Genomic DNA, 22,189 nt, shown 5'->3' on the forward strand with positions numbered 1-22,189 from the left:
TGCCCAGCCAAGTGTAGTAGGGGAGGGAACGAGCCGAAGCAGCGTAGACTTGCCTTAAGAGAGTCCTCCGGAGCCAGAGAGTGGCTGGGGTGAGGCAAAGGCCCAGGATCAGCACTTCCGGCTCACCCAAAAGAGAAAGGAGGAGGAGAGGGGGGCGGAGACAGGAGAGGCTATAAAAGGAGGCCATTTGGGCGGGAGAGGAAGAGAGAAAAAAAAGACACAGCCTTGGGAGGAGGCAGAGTCAGCTGTAGCTACACTGTAGGGAAAGGAGGAGGAGGGTGAGGGGAGAGGAGAGATCAAGCAGGCCGGCCATGAGCCGATCTACAACTTCTGTGGCAGCCATCTGTGCTGGCAACAATAAACAGGCAAGAAACGCAGCGGTGGAGGGGTCGCCCTCCACAAGGAATAAAGACAGGCAGCTGGAAGTGAGGCGCGGAGGGAGGAAGGGAGGAGCAGGAGAGAGGGAGGAGGTGTTTAATGGCAGAAGCGAAGTGCCGTTTCAGCTGAACAACAAACCAGGAGAGTGGAAGGATTTTTACGTGCTTTTGTGACTTTGAAGTTCTGGGATTTGTGCAATGTGCGCTTTGGGGTCTTAAGGAGCGTTTGGCAATTTCTATTTGGCTGATGGCTGATGTCTCATATTAGATTCTATTGCTCTGCTATTGTTAGCTGTAAGTTTTGCTGCAAGGGATTTTGAAGTATTTTTCTCCTGGATGGATTTTGCCTGTAGCATTCCTTTACTTATGAATGGAGCCATTTGGGGAGGCTGCCTTAGCCGGCTACCATTTCCTTAACTTTCCTTTCTAGCCACTAGCTAATTCTTAAAGGGGAATGCACCTTTTTAAGCTAGTTCACTCAGCAGCTTGTCTTTTCTGTCTCTGAAGGCTTTTCCTTGTTGGATAAAATAAATGGAAGAGGGAAAATGTGTATGTGTGTGTGTGTGTGTGTGTGTGTGTGTGTGTCAAATTCTTCCTTCAGAAGGAGATGGGAATGAGAAAGAGGGAGGCAGGGAAGGAGGGAGGGAGGGAAGTCCCGCCTTGGCACTTGGCCACCAGCAGTCCTGCCATTGATTTTGCTTGTCAAAAGGTTGCAAAGGGGGATCACATGACCCTGGGACACTGTGACCATCATAAATATGAATCAGTTGCCAAGCATCCAAATATAAATCACATGACCCTGGGCATGCTGCAATGGTCATAAGTGTGAAAAATGGTCATAAGTCATTTCAGTGCAATTGCAACTTTGAAGAGTTGGGTTTTTTTGGTCATCAGGTTTTGACACCTTGCTAGGTGGTACTTGAATATTGCCATATCCTAAAAGTAGTATAATTGGTGAAAAGGTTGAAAAGCCCTGCCTTAGAACATCTGTAATGGCATATGGAGCTATAAGAAGTCTGGAATGCTGGCTTTGATCTCCACTGACAGCAATAAAGATTTAAAAACCTCTTATTAAGCCAACTGCTCCACATATAACAATACCATTACATAATTATTTATTCTTCTTTACTCAGAATAAGAGTTAGTTTGCTTTAGTTTTCAAATGCAAAGATTAGAATAAAGATCATTTACTTTTCAAATTATTAAACACTAAAAAGGACAGGCAATGGATTCACTGTCCTACAAATATAGAAATTTTGAGAAATCACTCATCATTGATTGATACATTATTTAAAGTTAACCTCCACTATTTTGTACATAATGGTTAATATAGTATTTACCTTTTTTTCTTGGTGTGATATCATGTTTTTTGGGTGAATGTTTTAACATACGATTAGCATATATATTTTTTGCATCTAGTTCTCTCTCTTTTTCCTAATAAAAATAGAAACATACAAATTGTATGAAAACTAAGCAGTTATTACAGTTTAATTTCTACGGTGCCTCATTAAGATTTTTGAAGATATATACCCAATATTTTTATTTCAATTTTAATAACAAATGTTTGTCTTGAAGTTTAGTTATGTAACTAATCTGATCATTGGAAAGTGTTCAGCCCAGATGTTTTATTATTTGATGATATAATACTGCCCAGTATAAACTCTATACTCCTAAAGACAAAATAACTTTCAGGTGTGGGATAGAACCACGTAAGATTATGTAACAGGAAGTGTGTACCACTGTTCAATTTTATAAGGCATGAATCATTAGGTCAATCATTAGGTTGAATGGTGGGGGAAGCACAGTCCTCAATCTATGACTACAAATGGGACTGGCATTTCTGTTGCTAAGGAATGAGGTCATAAAGCATGATGTCATGTGACCACATCATTTGGTGACAGCAGTCCATTGTGAACCAAATTCCACTGTAGTTAGCCATGGACTCAGTCCAACCATTCTGTATGTCTCTCAGCCCCGAACCTCAAGAAAAGAATTATTCCCTCTTTAACTGTCTCTAACCATCTGTTCCCTCCCCCCCCCCCCCCCGGCCACCATTTCTGCTCCTTTGGTCACCCTGCACCTTACCTGGCAGGGCAGCAAGCCACCCCAGAACGCATGGCTCAGGGGCTGCTCGTCATACTGCAGCTCAGGGGCTTTCAGTGAGCTGCAATTCCGCAGTTGCAAGAAGCCACAGATGACTGTGGAACCTAAACCTCCCAAAGCTGCCATGCCCTGAGAAATCAGCTTCTCTTAAAATGCTGCAGCTTGCAAAATACTGGTAGACTACACATTGCTTTTGGTGCTCACTCAGAACAGAGCCATACTGAAGTAACCACCATAGTCTTTTCCCCTTCTTCCTTCTATGCTGTTTTAATTCCATCTGCAGATATACCATCAGTTCAGTGAGGACTTCTGTATAAAACCTTTTATCATTCAGGTAAGCTTATTCCTCCTTTCAAAGGGAAAAAATGGTGTCTTAAAAAAAACAAAAACGTTTGGGCTTCATGCCGGATTCTGAACCTTCACACACTTTTGCAACTAAATAATCCTGCTTGGGGGAAAAAAAGCACAAGGAATGGACTTGTGGTGGTGAACCTTTTTGAGACCGAGTGCCCAAACTGCAACCCAAACCCAACTTATTTATCATCGGATACCAGATGGGCGTGTGTGTGTGTGAGACAGAGAGAGAGAGATTCCCCTTTTTGTAAGTTTGCTTACTTTGTAATGCTTTTCTTTCCTCACACTTCTGCTTCCCTGCTGGCTCTGTGCTGCTTCTGCCGCCCAGATCTATGGCTGCACAGCAATTTCGCTCACCCCCACGGCCAATCTCGGCAGAAGAGTTTTTGATGCCTCTGGAACTCGCATCCATGTGCGTGGGGAGATTTTATGATGCTCCAGCAGCCCGATCCAGGCGTCAGAGGCCTGCAAAAGGCTTCTGCTGCCCAAATCGGCTGGGGGAGGGAGCAAAATAGTTCTGCAGCCCTAGATTTAGGAAGCAGAAGCATTTCACAGGCCTCCGACGCCTGGATCGGGCCGCTGGAGCATTGTAAAATCTTCCCACAGCCATGGGTGCGAGCTCCAGAGGCTTCAAAAATCCTTCTGCTGCCCAAATCTAGGACTGCAGAGCAATTTCACTCTCCCCCCCAAAAGCCAATTTGGAGGGAGGCGAGTGGCCACTACGCACCAGAAATCGGCCCTCTGCCACAACGCGCCATGCAGCCATTCTCCGGAGGGAGGCGAACAGCCGCTGTGCACCCGAAACCGGCTCTCTTCGGTGACGTGCCAGGCAGCCATTCTCCTCCGGAGGGAGGCGAGTGGCTGCTGTGTGCCCAAAACTGGCTCTTTTCGGCGACGCACCAGGCAGCCGTTCTCTTGAGGGAGGCAAGCGGCTGCTGTGCACCAGGTGCGTCACCAAAGAGAGCCGGTTTCAGGCGCACAGCAGCCACTCGCCTCCCTCCAGAGAACGGCTGCCTGGCGCATCGCCGAAGAGGGCCGGTTTCAGGCACACAGTGGCCGCGTGCCTCCCTCTGGAGAACGGCTGCCAGGCCAACATTCCCCCCTGTATGGATTGTCCTGCCGCTTCCACCATTTCCACCCCCCACATGGATCACCCTGCCGCCACTTGGAAAAGGACTCTGCCCCATGGATCTCGGGCTGCACAGCGCTTTTGTGCCCCCCTGGCCGATCTAGGCAGCAGAAGCCTTTTTGAAGCCTCTGGAGCTCGCATCCATGGCTGTGGGGCCATTTTGTGGCGCCTCAGCGGCCTGGATCAGCAGTGGGGAGGGCGCAAAATCGTTGTGCAGAGGTCTTTTGCAAGCCTCTGGAGCCCGGATCGGGCCACTGGCGCACTGCACAATTGCTCCACAGCCATGGATGCGACCTCCAGAGGCTTTGAAAAGGCCTCTGCCACCCTGATCGGCCATCGGGGGGGGGGGGGCGCAAAATCGCTCTGGAGGCTTACCTGGATTCATTCTGCAGCTGCCTCCACCATCCAGCCTGCATCCACCCAGCTCTTGTAGCTGCTCCCTGACTCTCAGTGCAGAGAGAAAGAGAGAAAGAGCGCAGGAGCACGTGGAGAGGGGGCGGGGCAGCCTGGCCCCGCCTCCCTCTTGGATGATGCCGCATGTACCCACAGGGATGGCTCCGCGTGCCGCCTGTGGCACGCGCACCATAGGTTCGCCATCCCTGCTCTAGTCAGAACCATGACAACTGCAACCTACATTCGAGCAATGCTGTTGATTAAAAAACTTTAGTTCAATTTCCCATTAATAGTTATACTGAACTATGTGAGATATAAAAAGATTATTTTGGATCAGAAGATATGTTATAAAGATGTTCTATGCTAGACAATACCAATTTTTACCTTTAATTTTTGTTTCAATCGTAGAACTTCCTCTTGGATAATCTTATTTTCTTCTTGGGCTTCAAACAATTTCTTTTTCACAGAGTGCAGTTGTCTTTGGAAACTACTACTGCTAAGATCAAGCTTCTTCTCAAAGTCCTAGAATTCAATATAATAGTAAAATCATCATGCTTCTGGTAAAAAATATTTTTAAAGGGATAAAATTGAGAAAATGTTTGTATTCACATACTTTTCTGAAATGAAATATTTCATTTCATTTCCTGGCCCTTCTCAGCCCTATCAAAATATTTAAATTATAAAGAATTTCACTAATTTCTTTTATTTGTTGAAGTCAGTGGTTGGATGCATTACGCAATGAGACAGAAATTGACAGCTCTGTTATTTCCATCATGAGAAAATGTCACCCAACATTGATGAACTGGAAGGAAATATAAAGATGCATAAACTCCTCAATGTATCTTATAGAAAGTCTGAACTTCAACTACTCCAAAGGCACCAAAACAGAACAAAATGAAGTGCCTTCTGTTTTATCACAGAGTTTGAACAGAGTTTCATGTTTTGCTCTACCTGGACAAATGCTGCAAGTACAAAGGCAAAAAAAAAGTTCCACCTGCTCTCTTTTCCAGCTCTGTATTACTGAATGCTAATTCACACAGCGTAAATATCCCCTAACTTTCCATTGCAATTTAGAGAGACAGCATATGGTCATATATGTATGATCTTAAAGAAGAAATAACTTGCTGACAAGTTCTAGATCCTATATTAGCAATACAGGATTAAAAGTTAATTCCTAGTCAAGTATAGATTTTATCATGGTGGTAGGGAGAAGTTGCGGGGGAGACTTCTTGCCAGTTTTATTCAGTTTTAATAAAGCTTCATGTTACCATTAAACATTCATATTATTCTACTTCCTTTTTCATTCATTTAGACTCTTGTGCTATAATTTTCAACTCATGGTTGGTGGCAAATAAGAAGAAAAGATCCCTACTCCTATGTTGCCTGTCCTCTTGTTTTTTAGTTTCTTATTTAATCTTCCAAATTTTAAGTTCTTTTTTATTATCTTTTTTACTTTAATATTATTCTGGAAGCCTCCCAGAGTCGCTTGAACAGTGCGATGGGCGGCATACAAATTTAATAAGTCAAGCAAAATTAAATCAATTTTAACAATAGCACAAAAATAGCATAAGCATACTCCCATAAATTTAACCTAAAACTGTATTATTAACACTTGCAAACATAGAGTGACAAACTAAACTTAGAAATGTTATACCTGTGAGTTTGATGAATGAAAGGCCCTTAAATAATGGAGGGATTACTAAGAGAGGTTTGGGGACTGTTCTCACCTATTATCTGGCTCTGCATCACCTCTAGGTAATTCCAGAAAATTCTCATTCTCCGGAACACTTTTTCCCCCCAGAACATAGGGAAGCTGGTGAAAACTACTTCATCATTTTCTATTAGCAGGTACACAAAGCAGGATTTCTATGAACTCAGCTCCCCTCTTAAAATCTTAAGGACCCAATTAAGGATTCTAATGAATTAATAGTATGTCAAAAGAAAAGCTGAATTTAGATTTTAATTCGCAATGAAATTTTATACTTCTAAATTTTATTTAGAAGTAAGCCCCACTATTTAGAACAGAACAGAATAGAATAGAATCTGGAAGGGACGTTGGAGGTCTTCTAGTCCAGCCCCTTGCTCGAGCAGGAGTCCCTAGACCAGGGGTAGGCAACCTCGGCTCTTTTATGACTCATGGACTTCAACTCCCAGAATTCCTGAGTCAGCTATGCTGACTCAGGAACTCTGGGAGTTGAAGTCCATGAGTCATAAAAGAGCCGAGGTTGCCTACCCCTGCCCTAGACCATCTCAGACAAGTGACTGTCTAGTGTCTTCTTAAAAATCTCCAGTGATGGAGCGCCCACGATTTCTGGAGGCAAGCTGTTCCACTGGTTAATTGTCCTCACTGTTAGGAAGTTTCTCCTTAATTCCAGGTTGCTTCTCTCTTCGATCAGTTTCCAACCATTGTTTCTTGTCCTTCCCTCTGGTGCTTTGGAGAATAATTTGAACCCCTCTTTTTTGTGGCAGCCTCTCAAAATACTGGAATACTGCTATCATGTCACCCCTATTTCTTCTTTTTTTTTAGACTAGCCAAACCCAAGTCCTGCAGCCGTTCTTCATATGTTTTAGTCTCCAGGCCTTTGATCATCTTAGTTGCTCTTCTCTGAACTTTTTCCAAGGTCTCAAAATCTTTTTTGTAGTATGGTGACCAAAATTGGTCTCACTAGGGTTTTATAATACTTCGCGTGATCTTGATTTTATGCCTCTGTTTATGCAACCCAGAATTGTATTAGCTGTATTTACTGGTTAGGATTTTACATAGATTTTACATTTATGAATTATAATGGCAATGTCATTAAATAACATATGATACTGGTTTTTTGACAAATTCAAAGAAATCACAAGACTAAATTGGCCTGTTACAGTTTAATTTTGTTTTTTTCTATGTATTAGTGGCCAGTAAGTGTGTAAATATGGCATGCACCATAGAATGTACAAAAAAACCCTTATGCTTTTTTAAATGCCTCTCACCTTAATTCTCTTCTCACTTTCTTCCAATCTATTTTCTGCAATTGCCAACCTCTTGGCCAGCTCTTCACGTTCAGGGAGATTCTTATCTTCTGCAAGTTTTTTCAGTTTTTGCAAACAAATTTTAGCTTTGAATAGCTCTTCCTCTGAAACCTTGAGTTTCTTCTCATTGGTTTGATCTCTTTCTTGCGTTTTTCTTAAACGCTCCTTTAGTATTCTCATCTCAGCATTATGCCGCGCCAGAAGTTGAGAGATTTCATTTTCTGTGTCTTCAAACTTATGAAGGGCTTTCTCATGTCTGTACTGAAGCTGCTTTAGTACCCTATTTTCTTTCTGCAGCTCATCAAGTTTGACATGCAGCCCAGTCAATTCATTACGAAGCTCGTTAATTTTCAGCAGCCTAGCAGAAAGCACTCTCTTTGTAAGAAGGCTAACATCTTTGGCAGGAGACTCCCTTGTAAGGCTCTGGGAGTAAAAACCCCAGCGGGTTCTCTTGCTGGGTGCATATTTAGAGCAAAACTGCTTTGAGGCTGCAAAGAAATATAACAAGGTTAATATTGCAATGGAAATTAGTGAAATCATCCCACAACGGAAATTTCTCAGGTGTACAACTTTTCACAGCTTGCAAACATATTAACAACTTCTCAAATACTCACTTTGAAATCAGCAGATATTAGTAACTCTTACACCATCTATTTTTTTTTAATCTTGATTTTCTAGAAACCTAAACAGTCTTTTAAAAAGAAGATACCAGTCTAACTGTTCAACATTTGGGCACAGTAAAGGGGAACCCGAATCCTTCAAATCTATCCTAAAGCTTAAAAACAGTTACGGATTAGCATAGGACAAGAGAGGCAATAAAGTTGGACAAAGGTAAACAAGGAGAAAAACTAAAAATAGATGATTCATCTATCTAAAATGAAACTAAAATGAAACTTAATACCCTATCTGGTGAGCAAAAATCTGAACCATTTAATGGCAGTCCATCTAGTATCATCTGTGTTTTTACTATGGTAAACACCTTATGACTAACTAAATATTTGGTCTGTAATTAAAAATAGAAGAGAGCTTTGTCAACCTTTTTAAAGAAAAGCGTTATATTTTGTGTTGTCTGTTCATGCAATATTATTGCTAAATAAATGCTTAGATGGTCATTGGTCAGTTGATCTTTTAATTGAATAAGAGACTTAATACCTACTGTCTCTACTGTCTTGTATCTAAGATGCTATATACTTTGAGGTGAAGAAAGGAGATATTTATTACTGACTAAATTCAATTAATACATATAATTACAAAAAAAAGTATGTTCCAATTTAATTACAAAGAAAAATCAAGCCAGGCTACTTTCTGTTGAGTAACTTGCACTTTTTTATTTTAAAAGCTAAACGTTAATTTGTATTACAAATATCAGTTCAGCTATACCATATTTGAAAAGAAATAATCTTATTTTCACATAATTCATTTAACACTGTGATATAAACACACACACACACACACACACACACACACACACACAAATAATAAATTGTGTTTTGCCAAGTACTTACCATGATAATCTGTATGGCTTTTCAAGTTCTGTATTTTACTGCTTCTGTTTACAGTTTGTGTAGACTGAGTGCTGATGGTTGGAGAGTGATCAGAAGCATGAGATGAATCATCATCTGAATAATATGAATTACTGCTTTTATCACTGTCTGATTTTCTACTATGCCCAGAATCCAGACTCCTTCCTCTTTCCTCCATTACAAGAAACTTTTCCTCAAACAGTAATTTTCCAGATGAAGGCTCATACGCGGTCACTACTGGCTTCTTGTCAATTCATTACCTAAGTTTAGAAGAGTTGCTGACATCATTTTGGCAATCAATATTTCTTATGTATCTTTTAATCCAAATTCAAAGAGGAAAATGGAAGCTGATTATAATAACCATTTATAAAATTATAGTGGCCAATAATTCCTCCATTTAATGTTTAATTAAGTCTTATCTATGTACATTTGTAAAATGAACTTGTGCCGATTAGAGTTTGTGTAACAACAGAGGAATTTCTTCAAATGGAAATATTAAAAAGCATATGCAGAAGGGCAACACATCACTGAAAAAGATACTTTAATAATAAATAATTCCAAAGGAATTAATGTATGAATAAATAATGTTCAATATGAGAACATTCATAATTTTATCAATTATTAATTTATAAATACATGAAAGTCCTTTGATTTCAAAATTGCCAAACATTTTTAAAGCTAAGCAAATATTTAAGATGGTCTCAACTAGTAGTTTTGTTCTGTATTTTTAAGGATAACAATGCAGACAAATCCAACAAAAATGTGTTCTTACTAAATCGGACTAAGATTATTTTACACCAAACATTCTCTTTCAAAGCGACTAATTATAGGACATGGTGCTGCTGCTATAGCCTTCATATTCCCAGTGATTCTAGCTTCTATATACCATCTAGAATATAGACTTCACACTTTTTATTATTGGTAAACTTGTTCTCCCCAAATTTGTCTACTCAAAATCTTTAAAAATAAATCTGTGAATAGGAGTGTTTTACAGTAGTAAATTCTATAAAAATTAAAAATTCTGGTACTCAATGGAGAAAATATGAGCAAGACGAAGCAATATTTTGATTTCCTTTATGACAACAGTCTTTCATGTTCTTTCATTCTAATACAGGGGTGTCAAACTCAATTTCATTGAGGGCCGCATCAGCATTGCCGTTGCCCTCAAGGGGCCGGGTGGGTATGGCCAGGGTGGGTGTGGCCTACTGGGTGGGCGTGGCTAGAGTGCGTATGGCCTATTGGGTGGGCGTGGCCAGCTCTACATCGTTTGCATCAAGAGTGCCTATGGGGGCCTGGGCAGGAGTGGGACAGATCTGAGGGTCTCTGGCAGAAGGAGGGTCTCTGGGCCAGGGCCAAGGCAGTGGGGGCCGTTCCCTCACTGTTTCCAGGATGGCTTCGCGGGCCGCATGAAACCACTTCGCGGGCCGGATCCAGCCCCCGGGCCTTGTGTTTGATATGTCTGTTCTAATATGAGAAAGAACTCTCCATATTGTTTAGCATATGGAAGTTTGCTATATTACATTTTAGTCACTAAAACTAAATATCTCATAAATTGTCCACCTATGGCATTTCAGTTGATGTAGTACCTCCATCCTTTGCCACTTACTCTAAATATCATTGTTCGTTTCATTAGTACAATGTGGTGCAATTTCCTATCTTTAGGTGAAGAGATGTGCATCTTCTCAGTTTAATGTTCCTTCTCAAGCCAGATGTAAATTTAACCATGAAGTTATGAAATTAAAGTCATCTTTATAGAGTCCAGCATTTTGGCTATAATTTAGATCTCATTTAATCTAAAACTACTTCAATAAATCTCCACAGATGCCTTTTGGAACAATTCCTGCCCGCGGCATGATTATTTCAACCTCAGTGTTCATTTGACAAAATAAGTAAATGGAAGCTGAAATTAAAGAGAAATTGTGTAGAAACTGGACTCTCTTCCTCAATAAGTACATTGTATAGAGATGAAAAACAGAGAGCTGAGTTTTAAAACATCATTGTAAATTGCTATGGTAAAAAGTTTTCAAATTGAGGAAATCATAGTAATTTGGAGTAGTCACATTCATACATATGTATCTATCTCATTTCAGAGTATATGAGCAAAATTTTAATAAACTCAATTTACAAATGCTGTTTAAGAAAAAATTGCAGAGATCTAGTATGTATCTCTAAACAAAATTTTATGTGGGAACGTATTTTTCCAGATTTACTGAACAAACTATCAGAAATAATGCTTTAACATTGCTGCTGTAATGCTAGGCCAATTTTTTTCTGACACGTTTTACTGAATGGGTTGCACTTTTGATTATATCAACATAACGTAGCAACCACAAAAGCCATAACTTACTAGTAACTGAGGAATGCTTTCATAAATAAAGGTTTTATAAGTATAATGTTGTCCTATCTACATTTCCTTATTAATTTTAATTTGTTTTGATGGCTGTGCTATGGATGTGTTTTCATAAGAGATATTTTTAACATTAACATTTCCTAGTAGAATGATATCTCAGGGTGAAATGATCATATTGTGGAAATATAGCATTTAATGTAATTAGTTGCTGTAAAGTTGCCCTCAATTTGATTCCTAGGGACTACGGCCATGCAGTTTTCTGGGCAGTGTTATAGAAGTGGTTTGTCATTATGTTCTTCTAGATGTTTTTTTCCCCCCTATGTTCCAATGTAGCATACAACCCTAGAATTGCTACCAGTTTCTCATCCAATTACTTGCCAGGGCTGATCCTGCTTAGCTTCTGAGATCAGCAAGGGTTGGGTAGGTGCTGCCACCTGCTGAGGCAACTATTATAGGCAGAAAACAGTAACGCTCTTTTGGGGGAAAAATCCTTAAATATGTCTAAATTCAACAATAAATTCCTAAACCAGAGATATGCTCTTCTGCATGTTTCGGTGGTATATTAAGAAAATAACTTGTGACTAATGTATGCAATTATTTAAAGTTACTTTGTTGGTTCTTTTAAAAGCATTTTATACTGCATTGAGAAATACTTAAACAATAAGCATATATTTTGGAATATATATATTTTTTTATTCTTAATATTATTCCCTTCCTGTTTACTAACAAAGTGAAATTTACTACGAAAATGGCAATAAATATATTATCAAGATGAATCTCAAAAGAAGCTTCTGGTAACTTTTTTGAAAACAAGTACAAGTAGTAGTCTTACCATTATTAGTCAAACTATCCTTCTAGCCCAGGGCTTTTCAACCAGTGGTACGGGTACCACCTGTGGTACATTGGCACCTGGCAGGTGGTACCTGACCATCCTAGAAAACTGGTAGTGGGGGAGAGGAATGAGCTGAACCGGTGGCAGCACCGCACAAGCTAGAGCGAGAGATGGCTGGAGCTACAGGGCTGTCAGGGCTCAACGGAAGCGCCAAGATCAGTGACGCTTTCCAGCTGATTGGCGCTTCTTTGGGGCTGTCAGGGCTCAGTGGAAGTGCCAGGATCAGTGCCAGGCTCCAGCTGGAGCTCAGGGCTGATCTCGGTGCTTCTGCTGAGCCCAGAAGAAGCACTGATCAGCTGGAATGTTGCAGCATCTCCAGGGTCTTATGATTTATATTCAGATGTTTGGCAACTGATTCATACTTACGACGGTCACAGTGTCATGTGATGTGACCAAAGTGTCATGTGAAGTGACCAAAACCTGCTGCAACCACCCAGCAGGCGGGGGGAATAAAAACCAAACACTCCACCCCTACTGCCAGTCCTCAACAGAAATGCTCACAACAATGAAAAACTCGGATAGGAAGAAAAGCGCCGCCAGGCAGGCAGGTGTCTCGCTTGGCTGTGGCTTGGGGGGCACTTTTTTCAGTGCCACCGTAACATCGAACAGTCACTAAGCGAACTGTTGTAAGTCGAGGACTACCTGTACTTTATCACTTTCCCCCCCCCTTTTTGGGGGGGTCATCAAATTTCTGACACCTTGCTAGGCGACTGGTGGTACTCGAATGTTGCCATATCCAAAAAGTGGTACAGTGGGTGAAAACGTTGAAAAGCCCTGTTCTAGAACAGGGCTCTCCAAACTTGGCAACTTTAAGACCTGTGGGCTTCAACTTCCAGAATTCCCCAGCTAGCATGGCTGGCTGAAGAATTCTGGGAGTTGAAGTCCACAAGTCTTAAAGGTGCCAAGTTTGGAGACCCCTGTTCTAGAATTACTAACTTGCTACAGTTTTGCAAACTAATCAAAGCTACAAGATAATAAATATTTAAGCGCACAGCAGGCCAACCTCAGAATAACCTTACCCACAAACTGTGATCTGCTTGCCCTCAGCGATAACTTCTTGCTGGTTCTGCAGTATCCACTAGATACCCAAACAAAATAATGTTTTATTTGTTTTGCTCATAGGGAGATGAAAACAAGTATTATTTTAACTCCCCATAGGGCACAGGTCTCATAGGAAAGAAAGGGAAACAAATGTGCTGGTTTCAATATCAGATGCACACTGACATCAAAAGTCAAGTTTTGAAACATTGGCAAGGAGAACTCTGGGAAGGATGAGCTGGGAAATGAAGGGGATGGCTGTCGGCTACAAAGGCTAAAATGGGCTCAGACAGCTCCAGTGGCTGTTGAAGATGTGCTGCTGGTTTCAGTTCAGAAAAAGGGTGACTTTGTGGCCTAAATTAAGCAGCGTTTGTATTGCTAAAGGCTTGTTAATCCAAGAGTGATATAAAGTTCACAAAGCATTTGAGAACACAAGTGTCAAAAGAGTGCTGGGAAAGAAAAGGACTGGCATGGGAAATAATATGCTCATGACAGAGGACCTTCAGTGCATTTGAAGACGAAAATAAATAAATAAAAGGTCTTACTTGCAAAAGAATCATTAGCTGCTAACTGAAGGCCAGTTACCCCTTTGTCTGGCTGAGATAGAGATAGAGGGATAAGGATAAAGGGATAGGGTGAGGGGAATGATTGCAGCTAATACTTATAAGCACTTCTTCAACTTTTCAGTAAGTTAAGTAAAAGTAAGGACAAAAGTATTAGAATAAAGTACACATGTATTAGGTTTGCATCATAAAATGCACATATTTACATGCTTCAGAACTGACAAAGGCTGAAAATTGGGAATTCAGGAGAAAAAAAATATCTCACTTTTAATTTTGAAAGACTTATCTAAAGCAGGGCTTTTCAACCTTTTCACCCATTGTACCACTTTTTGGATATGGCAACATCTGAGTACCACCAGTCGCCTAGCAAGGTGTCAAAAACCTGATGACCAAAAAAAGGGGGGGGGGGGAAGTGATAAAGTACAGGTAGTCCTCGACTTACAACAGTTCGCTTAGTGACTGTTCGACGTTACGGTGGCACTGAAAAAAGTGCCCCCCAAGCTACAGCCAAGCGAGACAACTGCCTGCCTGGCGGCGCTCTTCTTCCTGTCCGAGTTTTTCATTGTTGTGAGCATTTCTGTTGAGCACTGGCAGTAGGTGTGGAGTGGGGTGTATGTGTGGGGGGGTGTTTGGTTTTTATTCCCCCCGCCTGCTGGGTGGTTGCAGCAGGTTTTGGTCACTTCACATGACACTGTGACCGTCATAAATATGAATCAGTTGCCAAGCATCTGAATATAAATCATAAGACCCTGGAGATGCTGCAACATTCCAGCTGATCAGTGCTTCTTCTGGGCTAAGCAGAAGCACCGGGATCAGCCCCGAGCTCCAGCTGGAGCCTGGCACTGATCCTGGCACTTCCACTGAGCCCTGACAGCCCCAAAGAAGCGCCAATCAGCTGGAAAGCGGCACTGATCCTGGCGCTTCCGCTAAGCCCTGACAGCCCTGCAGCTCCAGCCCTCTCTCGCTCAGGCTTGTGCGGTGCTGCCACCGGTTCAGCTCATTGCTCTCCCCCGCTACCAGTTTTCTAGGGTGGTCAGGTACCACCTGCCAGGTGCCAATGTACCACAGGTGGTACCCGTACCACTGGTTGAAAAGCCCTGATCTAAAGGGTATGGAGAAACTATGGACAGACGTATGTGGAGTAATTTAAGTGTATTGTTTCTGAAAATATGGATAAAGAATTGAAACTCTTTTTATCAGAAGTTTGAACAAAAAGGAAAATCAAAATACTGTTTTGAACTGTCTCTTTTCAATCAGATTCTTTGAAACCTTAGATATACCCCGTAACACGAACCATATCATTTAAATTACTGTGGTATTAAGAGTCTCTGGTCTATTTATTTAAATGTTCAAATAGTCTAAGAGCTTCCAACAATACTTTTTGTTGCCTAAATAAATTTTTACGTTTTACAGATTAAGAACACAACTCGCTATATTCAATCAAACATAGTCTGCCAGGCTCTGCCCAGATTAATACTCTGCCAAATGTTTATTATTACACCCATGGGCCAACACAAAAAATTAAACATTCAATTAAAACGAAACTAAACAGAATTGAACACAAGAAAGCATAGTAATATATTACAATTAATGAAGTAATCAATGGGTAACTAAAGTCTGCCTAACTTTACAGACAGCTACTTTGCCTACATTTAAAGTACTCTCATCAGGCTAAAGAAATGTTAGTTTTAGAGACTATTAGTTGCTTTGAAATTTGTGTTACTTTAGCAACTATAACGACTTTTACAATTAAAAAACTTTTTAGCTATCATGAAATTTAATAATTCATTTAATTATCCTTTTAATTTCAACACACATGGACACATAATTCATATCATCCTGAAGATTATCTACATTTCCTTGAGGACTGTGAGAACATATTGTATATACTTTCAAATAAGTCAAGAATTTTAACTGCCAAAATATACCCCTCCCCCAAATTGGGTTATGATTATTCACTGATGGGCTTATCTGAGAGTGTATATAGCTAGTCCTTGACTTACAACAGTTCATTTTAGTGACCATTTGCAGTTACAACAGCACTGAAAAAAGTGACTTATACGGGTTTTCACACTTATGACAATGGTCACGTGATCAAAATCTAGGTGCTTGGCAACTGACTCATATTTATGATGGCTGCATGAGATCACCTTTTGCGACCTTTTGACAAAGTCAATGGGGAAGCCAGATTCACTTAACAACTGTGTTACTAATTTAACAACTTTTGTGATTCATTTAACAACCGCAGCAAAAAAGTTGTAAAATGGGGAAAAACTCAGCAATATCTCACTTAGCAGCAGAAATTTTGGGTCAACTGTGGTCAAAGCTCGAGGACTACTTATACTTTATCCATAAGCATATACTTTTTAAAAGTAGCAGTTTCCCATATGTACTTGTGAGTAAGCCCATTTGTGGATAAATTGACCCTCAAATTTTTAACCAAAATACCAAGAAAAATGTATAATTCGTTGATTATCCATGGATAAACCAACTGTGAAAACTAAAGCATACAAATATTTTGATGGTTGGCTTATTTGCAGGTAGTGCATTTTTCATGGTATTTTGATTAAAAACCTGAGGGTCAGCTTATCCATAAGTATATGTGATAGTTTAAAATTCAGATAGATTTTGGCTAAATGGGGAAGATAATAAAACAACCCAGAAGAAAAAAATGGCAAATTACTCTGTATGGAATGCTGTCATACAGACACCAGTTGAGTTTGACCAGTTAAAATTTTAATGTGCCTGGAATGAAATTAAATTTATAACAGCTACAACAGCATATTAGAATTTAAAGTCATGAAAACCTATTTCTAGCCTTTCAGAATTACTGTATAATTTTTCCCTCATGGGTTTTATTTTCAATGATGTTCACATTTATATAGACCATGATGTACTTCAATGTTTGTTTCTTCAGGTAATTGAATAATAAATATAAAAAGGGATTTAAAAAAGACATGTAGCTTCACTTGTTTATTTTGATGCAATTTTCTTCCTACTTTAATGTTCGGGCTGTAACAATGAATTCTCAGGCTTCAATTCAAGTACAAACTTGATAAAATTCAATTCAATTTGATTCCACAGCTTTTGTGTACTGGATGAATAATACAACAATACACCAGTTCTCACAAGGCAGCACAGAATTATCTCTAATGCTGAGACTTTGAGAGTATTTGATTGTCACAACAAAAGCAATAATGGTTATGTTATTCATATGTATACCTATCAATGAAGGAAATAAAAAAGCCTAATAAATGATGCCAAAAAACTTACAAAATATTTAAGATGGTACTTAATTGAGCAATAACACCAGATATTTTAATACATTTATAATGTATAAATATAGCAATAGAAGATGGACCATCTCTCGGGGATACATAGTATGTGATATTTTAAAAGAATTTTACTTGATATTAATCTCAGAAAACTTTAAATCTCAGAAATTTTAAAAATATCAGTATCCCAACATTCTTATTTTAAGCTCAAAACAAAAAGCAATCACCTAAATAAATAAGGATAAGAGCAAATTTCATTCAGTCCATGATTTCCAATATGTTGCAATCTCAAAGGAATCCTTTGGGGATATTTTACCTCATGATATATCATAATGAAAGCAAGGCACAGTGCTCAGTGAACTTTATTTCCTAGAAAGTCTGTTTATTATAGCGTTTATATTATAAATGTAATACTTTAATAATTATTTCCCACCAATTTTTAAATATAGTTAATCAAGTAACAATCAAGACAGAAAATGTTTTGCCAGTAAAAGCATACAGCTGCTAAGAATTGTGTATTCACTTTGAATGCACCTAGCCAATCCGAACACACCTACTGGTAGTAAGAAAGAAAATAGAAAAATGCCACACCAATATCTTGATTTCCCCCATATTAAGGACTAACAGATAATAAGGGTGAGAAGATGATGTTTTGTTCTCATATTAACTTTCCATGGTGACCACTACACTTCACTTCTCATCAAAATACTTAATGTTTGATGCTTTGGAAATGTTAAGGTATTTTGGTTGCTAATTCTGGTCTCGTTAATCTCCGCTGAACACAATGAGATTTGGCTTGTAAGCAAGCACAACTAGGACTGCATTACTTTGCAAATATTTCAGGTCCTTGAACTATTTACCTTTAATAATCCTGGGTAAGGGTAAACATGGGCGTTATAGAAAGGAAAAAAAAAAGGGAAGAGCAGCTTTGACATGTAAGAAATTCGGTTTATAACATTTCTACGCAAACTTCAGCCGGGTGCAACGAGGACGGTGGTGTTATGTCTCTATTCCACTCTTCCTCCAAGGTAACACAGTTTGTATTTGTATTTGTATTTATTAAATTTGTATACCGTCCTTCTCCCGAGGGACTCAGGGCGGTGAACAGGGCACATATAAATAGAAGATACAAAAATTAAAAAAAAGAATTAAATAATCGCCCAGATAAAACAGTAACAATATAATATAAGTTGATTTTCTTTCTTCCACTTTTTTCCTACAACCACCCTCCTAGGTCAATTCAGCTGAGAGAGAAGGATTGTCCCCCCCAAGATTACCCAGCGAGCGATGGGGTAGCCTCGTAGAAATGCACTAAGTCAACTGGATCGGGGAAGCAACGGAGCCTTCTGAGTGCCACGTCCTCCTGCCTATCACTGGCACCCCAATAAAGCTGCCTGGCTTTTAGGGAGCCACCAGTCGTTTTATAGTGTGTGAAAAGAAAAAAAAAGGGGGAAGGGAAAAAAAAGACCTCCGACAAAAGGAGGAGGCGGAGGACGTTGAAAGTAACCCATTTCCCAACCTACACCAGTGAGGCACCGAGGCAGGGCGACCGCCAAACAAACCTTGCCCTGTAATGCCCACCCGCCACCCCGCGTTTCCGGCTTCCTCCCAGCGAGCCCCTTGCCCTACCTGACTCCGGGGTCTCTTACTTCCCCCCTCCCTTGACGAAGCCGGACGGTTACCGGGGCTCCCTGAAAGGTGTCGCCGCGTCACCAAGGCGCCCCAGAATATTTACAGCAGGCTCCAAGGTAACGCGGACGAAGAAGAAAGCAAAGGGGCGGGGATAAGAGGGAAGAGGAGGGCAGGAGGGGCTCTAAGTCTCTCCTATTGGCTGCCTGGTTTGTCGAAAACACCTCGCCGGAAGAGCCAATCCCCGCGTCTGATTAATCCGGAAGGGGCGGGAAAGAAGGTGGGGGGGGGGGAAAGCGCGGCCTTCTTTTCATTGGGGGAGAGGCTATGCAGGAAAGCTGCCTTATTGGTTGGTGCAGCGGAAGATTCCTAGAGAAAAGATACGGTAGTCCTCTGTTCTGGGTGAGGACTCTTTCTTGTACTCAAAGGAATGGCGCCAAAGAGCTGTGTATTTTAATCGCAGTTTAGAGGTCGATTTAGCCGGGCATCCCGTGAAATCGAATTTGGCGTGCAAACAGCTGGGTTTTCTGGGCCAGTCGTTTTACAAATAAAGTCATTTATGCAAGTGACGCGAATCGGTGTGAGTGCTGTTTCTTTGTATTTAACGGGTACTGTGAATAATGGAAAGCCTCTTTCCAGTTAGTACATTAGAAATGAGTACAGTGTGGATATCAATCGGCATATTCATTTAACACAGCTTCAAAATTGCTACTTTTTGTTGTTTTTGCTTTATATCGATTCACTCAGTAGTTCAAATAGTGTACACTCCAAGCTGCTTTTTATTGTGAATGAAACCCCTATCCTTATTTTATCTGAGTATATTTTATTGTGTTTTCACCTGAAGTGGCTCACAGCAGATTTTTTTTTTATGTGGAATGCAAAGTTGAAACAAATCTTTGAATTTCAGCCCAAACAGCATAGGTTATTTTAAAAATACAGGTAGTCCTTGGCTTATAACAGTTCACTGAGTGACCATTTGAAGTTACAACAACACTGAAAAATGTGACTTATGACCATTTTTCAGAATTAATGACTGTTGCAGCATCCCCATGGTCACGTGATTTACATTCAGATGCTTGACCACTGACACTTATGACTGTTGCAGTGTCACAGGGTCATGTGCCCATCTTTTGCCACCTGACAAGCAACATCAATGGGGAAACCAGATTCACTTAACATGGTTATTAGTTTAACAACTGCAGTGATTCACTTAACAAATGTAGCAAGAAAACTCGTAAAATGAGACAAAACTCATTGAACAAATTTCTCACTTAGCAACATAATTTTGAACTCAGTTGTGGTCATACGTTGAGGACTACCTGTATAAAGATACACAAGACCAAAAAATGTGTCCACACATTGTATAAATAAACCTAGAAAAACATTGACAATTTTGCCACTGCTATCGTTTCTTAAACTTGATCATGAAACAGGTTGGATCAATAATCTAATTTTATAAAATAGTGAAAAGCCAAAATTTAAATTTAAAAATATTTCCAGCTTGTAGAAAGAAAATAAAAATAGATTGTGCTTCATTTCCTGTGAGGCATTCAGCAATTTAATCCATTCTGATTTGACTAAATTCTTTATATTTTCCACATCCGTTTCATTTCTTCCTCTTTTTTCTGTGTTTTTAATTTGTTTACTTTTCTGAGTCTATTGTCTGATTTGCTCATCCTCAAGTTGGGTTAAATTTCAAATTAAACATCACAATCTTATGTACAAGCTTAAAGCACATGAAATATACAAAGCTAATTCACCGGCCCCTAGATTTGGAAACAACTAGCACGCATGTGCAGGGGAACCTTTACCTTTTTTTATGTATAAATAAAACATACATAAATGCATCTAAATAAATATGTATGTTGGCTGAAAGGCATAGAAAATTGTTCGCAGAATGTTCTGACTCAATATGTGCCTATTATATTATTCCTTATGCAAAATGGAGAAAATGTATAAGGAATAATAAACCAAATAAATTAAGGCACACATTAAAAAACTGAAAGGACATATAATTTATCTAGTTTAAACCAACATCATCAACCATATCTCTCTATATATACTTTTATTCTTGCAAGCTATCTTTGCTTCTATCATGCCCATGCAAACCTTTACACTTGCTTGTTCTTTAAACTTCTATTCTCTTTTTTTGAAGGTCTCCTCAACACTGTCCTAAAATAACAAACTTATTTTTCCCTGCCTCTCACGCTTAACCTTCTTTCATATATTTGTTATTTTATTCTCATTCTCCTGGGGTAAATAAATTCCTTCAATGTACTTTCATGCAGTGTACGTATTCTAGCTTATTAACAATAATTAGGTGCAGGATCCCTGTCACTAAGTGATGCAGTTGTAAGGCATGATGACACATGATCATGTCAATGTATGACAGCAGTTCTGGAAGTTCTAGGTGCCATCATTAGGGGAATCCAACCTTGTTTCATGTCACACAGTCAGATGATCACCATTTGTAACCTGCGGGTCTCCCCACTGACTGCTTGTCAGAAGCTGGCAGCAAAGATTGCAAATGATGTTAACATGATCACAGGATATTGCAACATCACAACCGCAAGCTGGCTGCCAAGTGCCTAAATTGCAATCACATGACAGCTGCATCTTAATTCTCCTGGTTGAATGCCTTCAGTTGCTGAACAAGAGGACGTTAAACGAGGACAATCTGTACTACCGATTACTCTATTTTGTGTTCAGCCCATGTTCATCTACCCTCCTTTTTTGAACCTATTTCTTATTATATCACATATGTTTTAAGCACTTCATTCTCATTGCATTCTATTTTCATGTTTCTTTTGATATATCCAATTTTAAGTTCCATATAACAAACTATAAACATATAAGAGCAGTCTTATGCATAGCCATTTTTGTAAAGAATATTCATTCTTTACCACTGGCTAAATACCACCTCCCATTCTTCTACCTACTCTTACACGTTTTAAAATTTCCCGATCCATCTTCCTATCCTTAGTAAACATTTATCTACAATACTTGCTCTGTTTTTGTCATGTATAGTTTGCAACTGTTCACTTCATTTTCCCTGTCAGATCAAAACTTATCTTAATTTTGATACATTAATTTTCATATTGATCCTCTTTGTTCTGATTCCTGTCATTACTACTACTTTTTGCTTTTTCATCAGTAAATGAGGATTCATCCATTGGTATCCACAGAATCCCATCAATTTTCATTACAAAATAAGTGTTCCACGGTAAGTTCTGCCCCTAACAAAACATTACAACGTATCTAGAAAAAAGGGAGAGCTTGCATAATGATGCTCATTTTGTAAACTGATCCAGGTTCCTAACACATTGATGTATTTGAGTTTTGCATTGTTTCACTGAATTTGTTTATTTCCTCCAAAAGTGATTTATAATCATATAATCAAGGGAGCAGAACATTCTAATGCCTAGATACGATGGTCCTCAACTTAAAAAGCAGAGTTGGAATTAGAATTTTGGTTCTTAAGCCATGTGGTCATTAAGCGAGTCATTGCATAACCAGAGCCAATTTTACAACCATTTTTACCATGGTTGTTA

The 22,189-nt window shown here is 39.6% G+C and overlaps 1 protein-coding gene across 5 annotated transcripts in view; it reads right to left on the reverse strand.

The window, feature by feature from the left end:
- LCA5 (lebercilin LCA5) overlaps positions 1–22,189 on the reverse strand; it is a 51,441-nt gene that overhangs the window by 14,247 nt on the left and 15,005 nt on the right. For 2 of the 5 annotated variants that reach the window (XM_081342422.1, XM_081342419.1), the window contains exons 1-5: positions 18,639–18,791; positions 8,874–9,151; positions 7,330–7,856; positions 4,741–4,878; positions 1,718–1,811 (exon numbers count right to left, since the gene is read on the reverse strand). In XM_081342422.1, coding sequence (XP_081198548.1) covers positions 1,718–1,811; positions 4,741–4,878; positions 7,330–7,856; positions 8,874–9,069 — 955 coding nt within the window. In that variant the 5' untranslated portion in view covers positions 9,070–9,151; positions 18,639–18,791. Of the gene's footprint in view, positions 1–1,717; positions 1,812–4,740; positions 4,879–7,329; positions 7,857–8,873; positions 9,152–17,869; positions 18,606–18,638; positions 18,792–22,189 lie in introns of those variants that run through there. The other 3 variants (XM_081342421.1, XM_081342420.1, XM_081342423.1) reach the window with 3 other exon arrangements.

The sequence above is a fragment of the Vipera berus genome (genome assembly GCF_964194415.1).
Source record: "Vipera berus genome assembly, chromosome: 1".
Lineage (NCBI taxonomy): Eukaryota > Metazoa > Chordata > Lepidosauria > Squamata > Viperidae > Vipera > Vipera berus.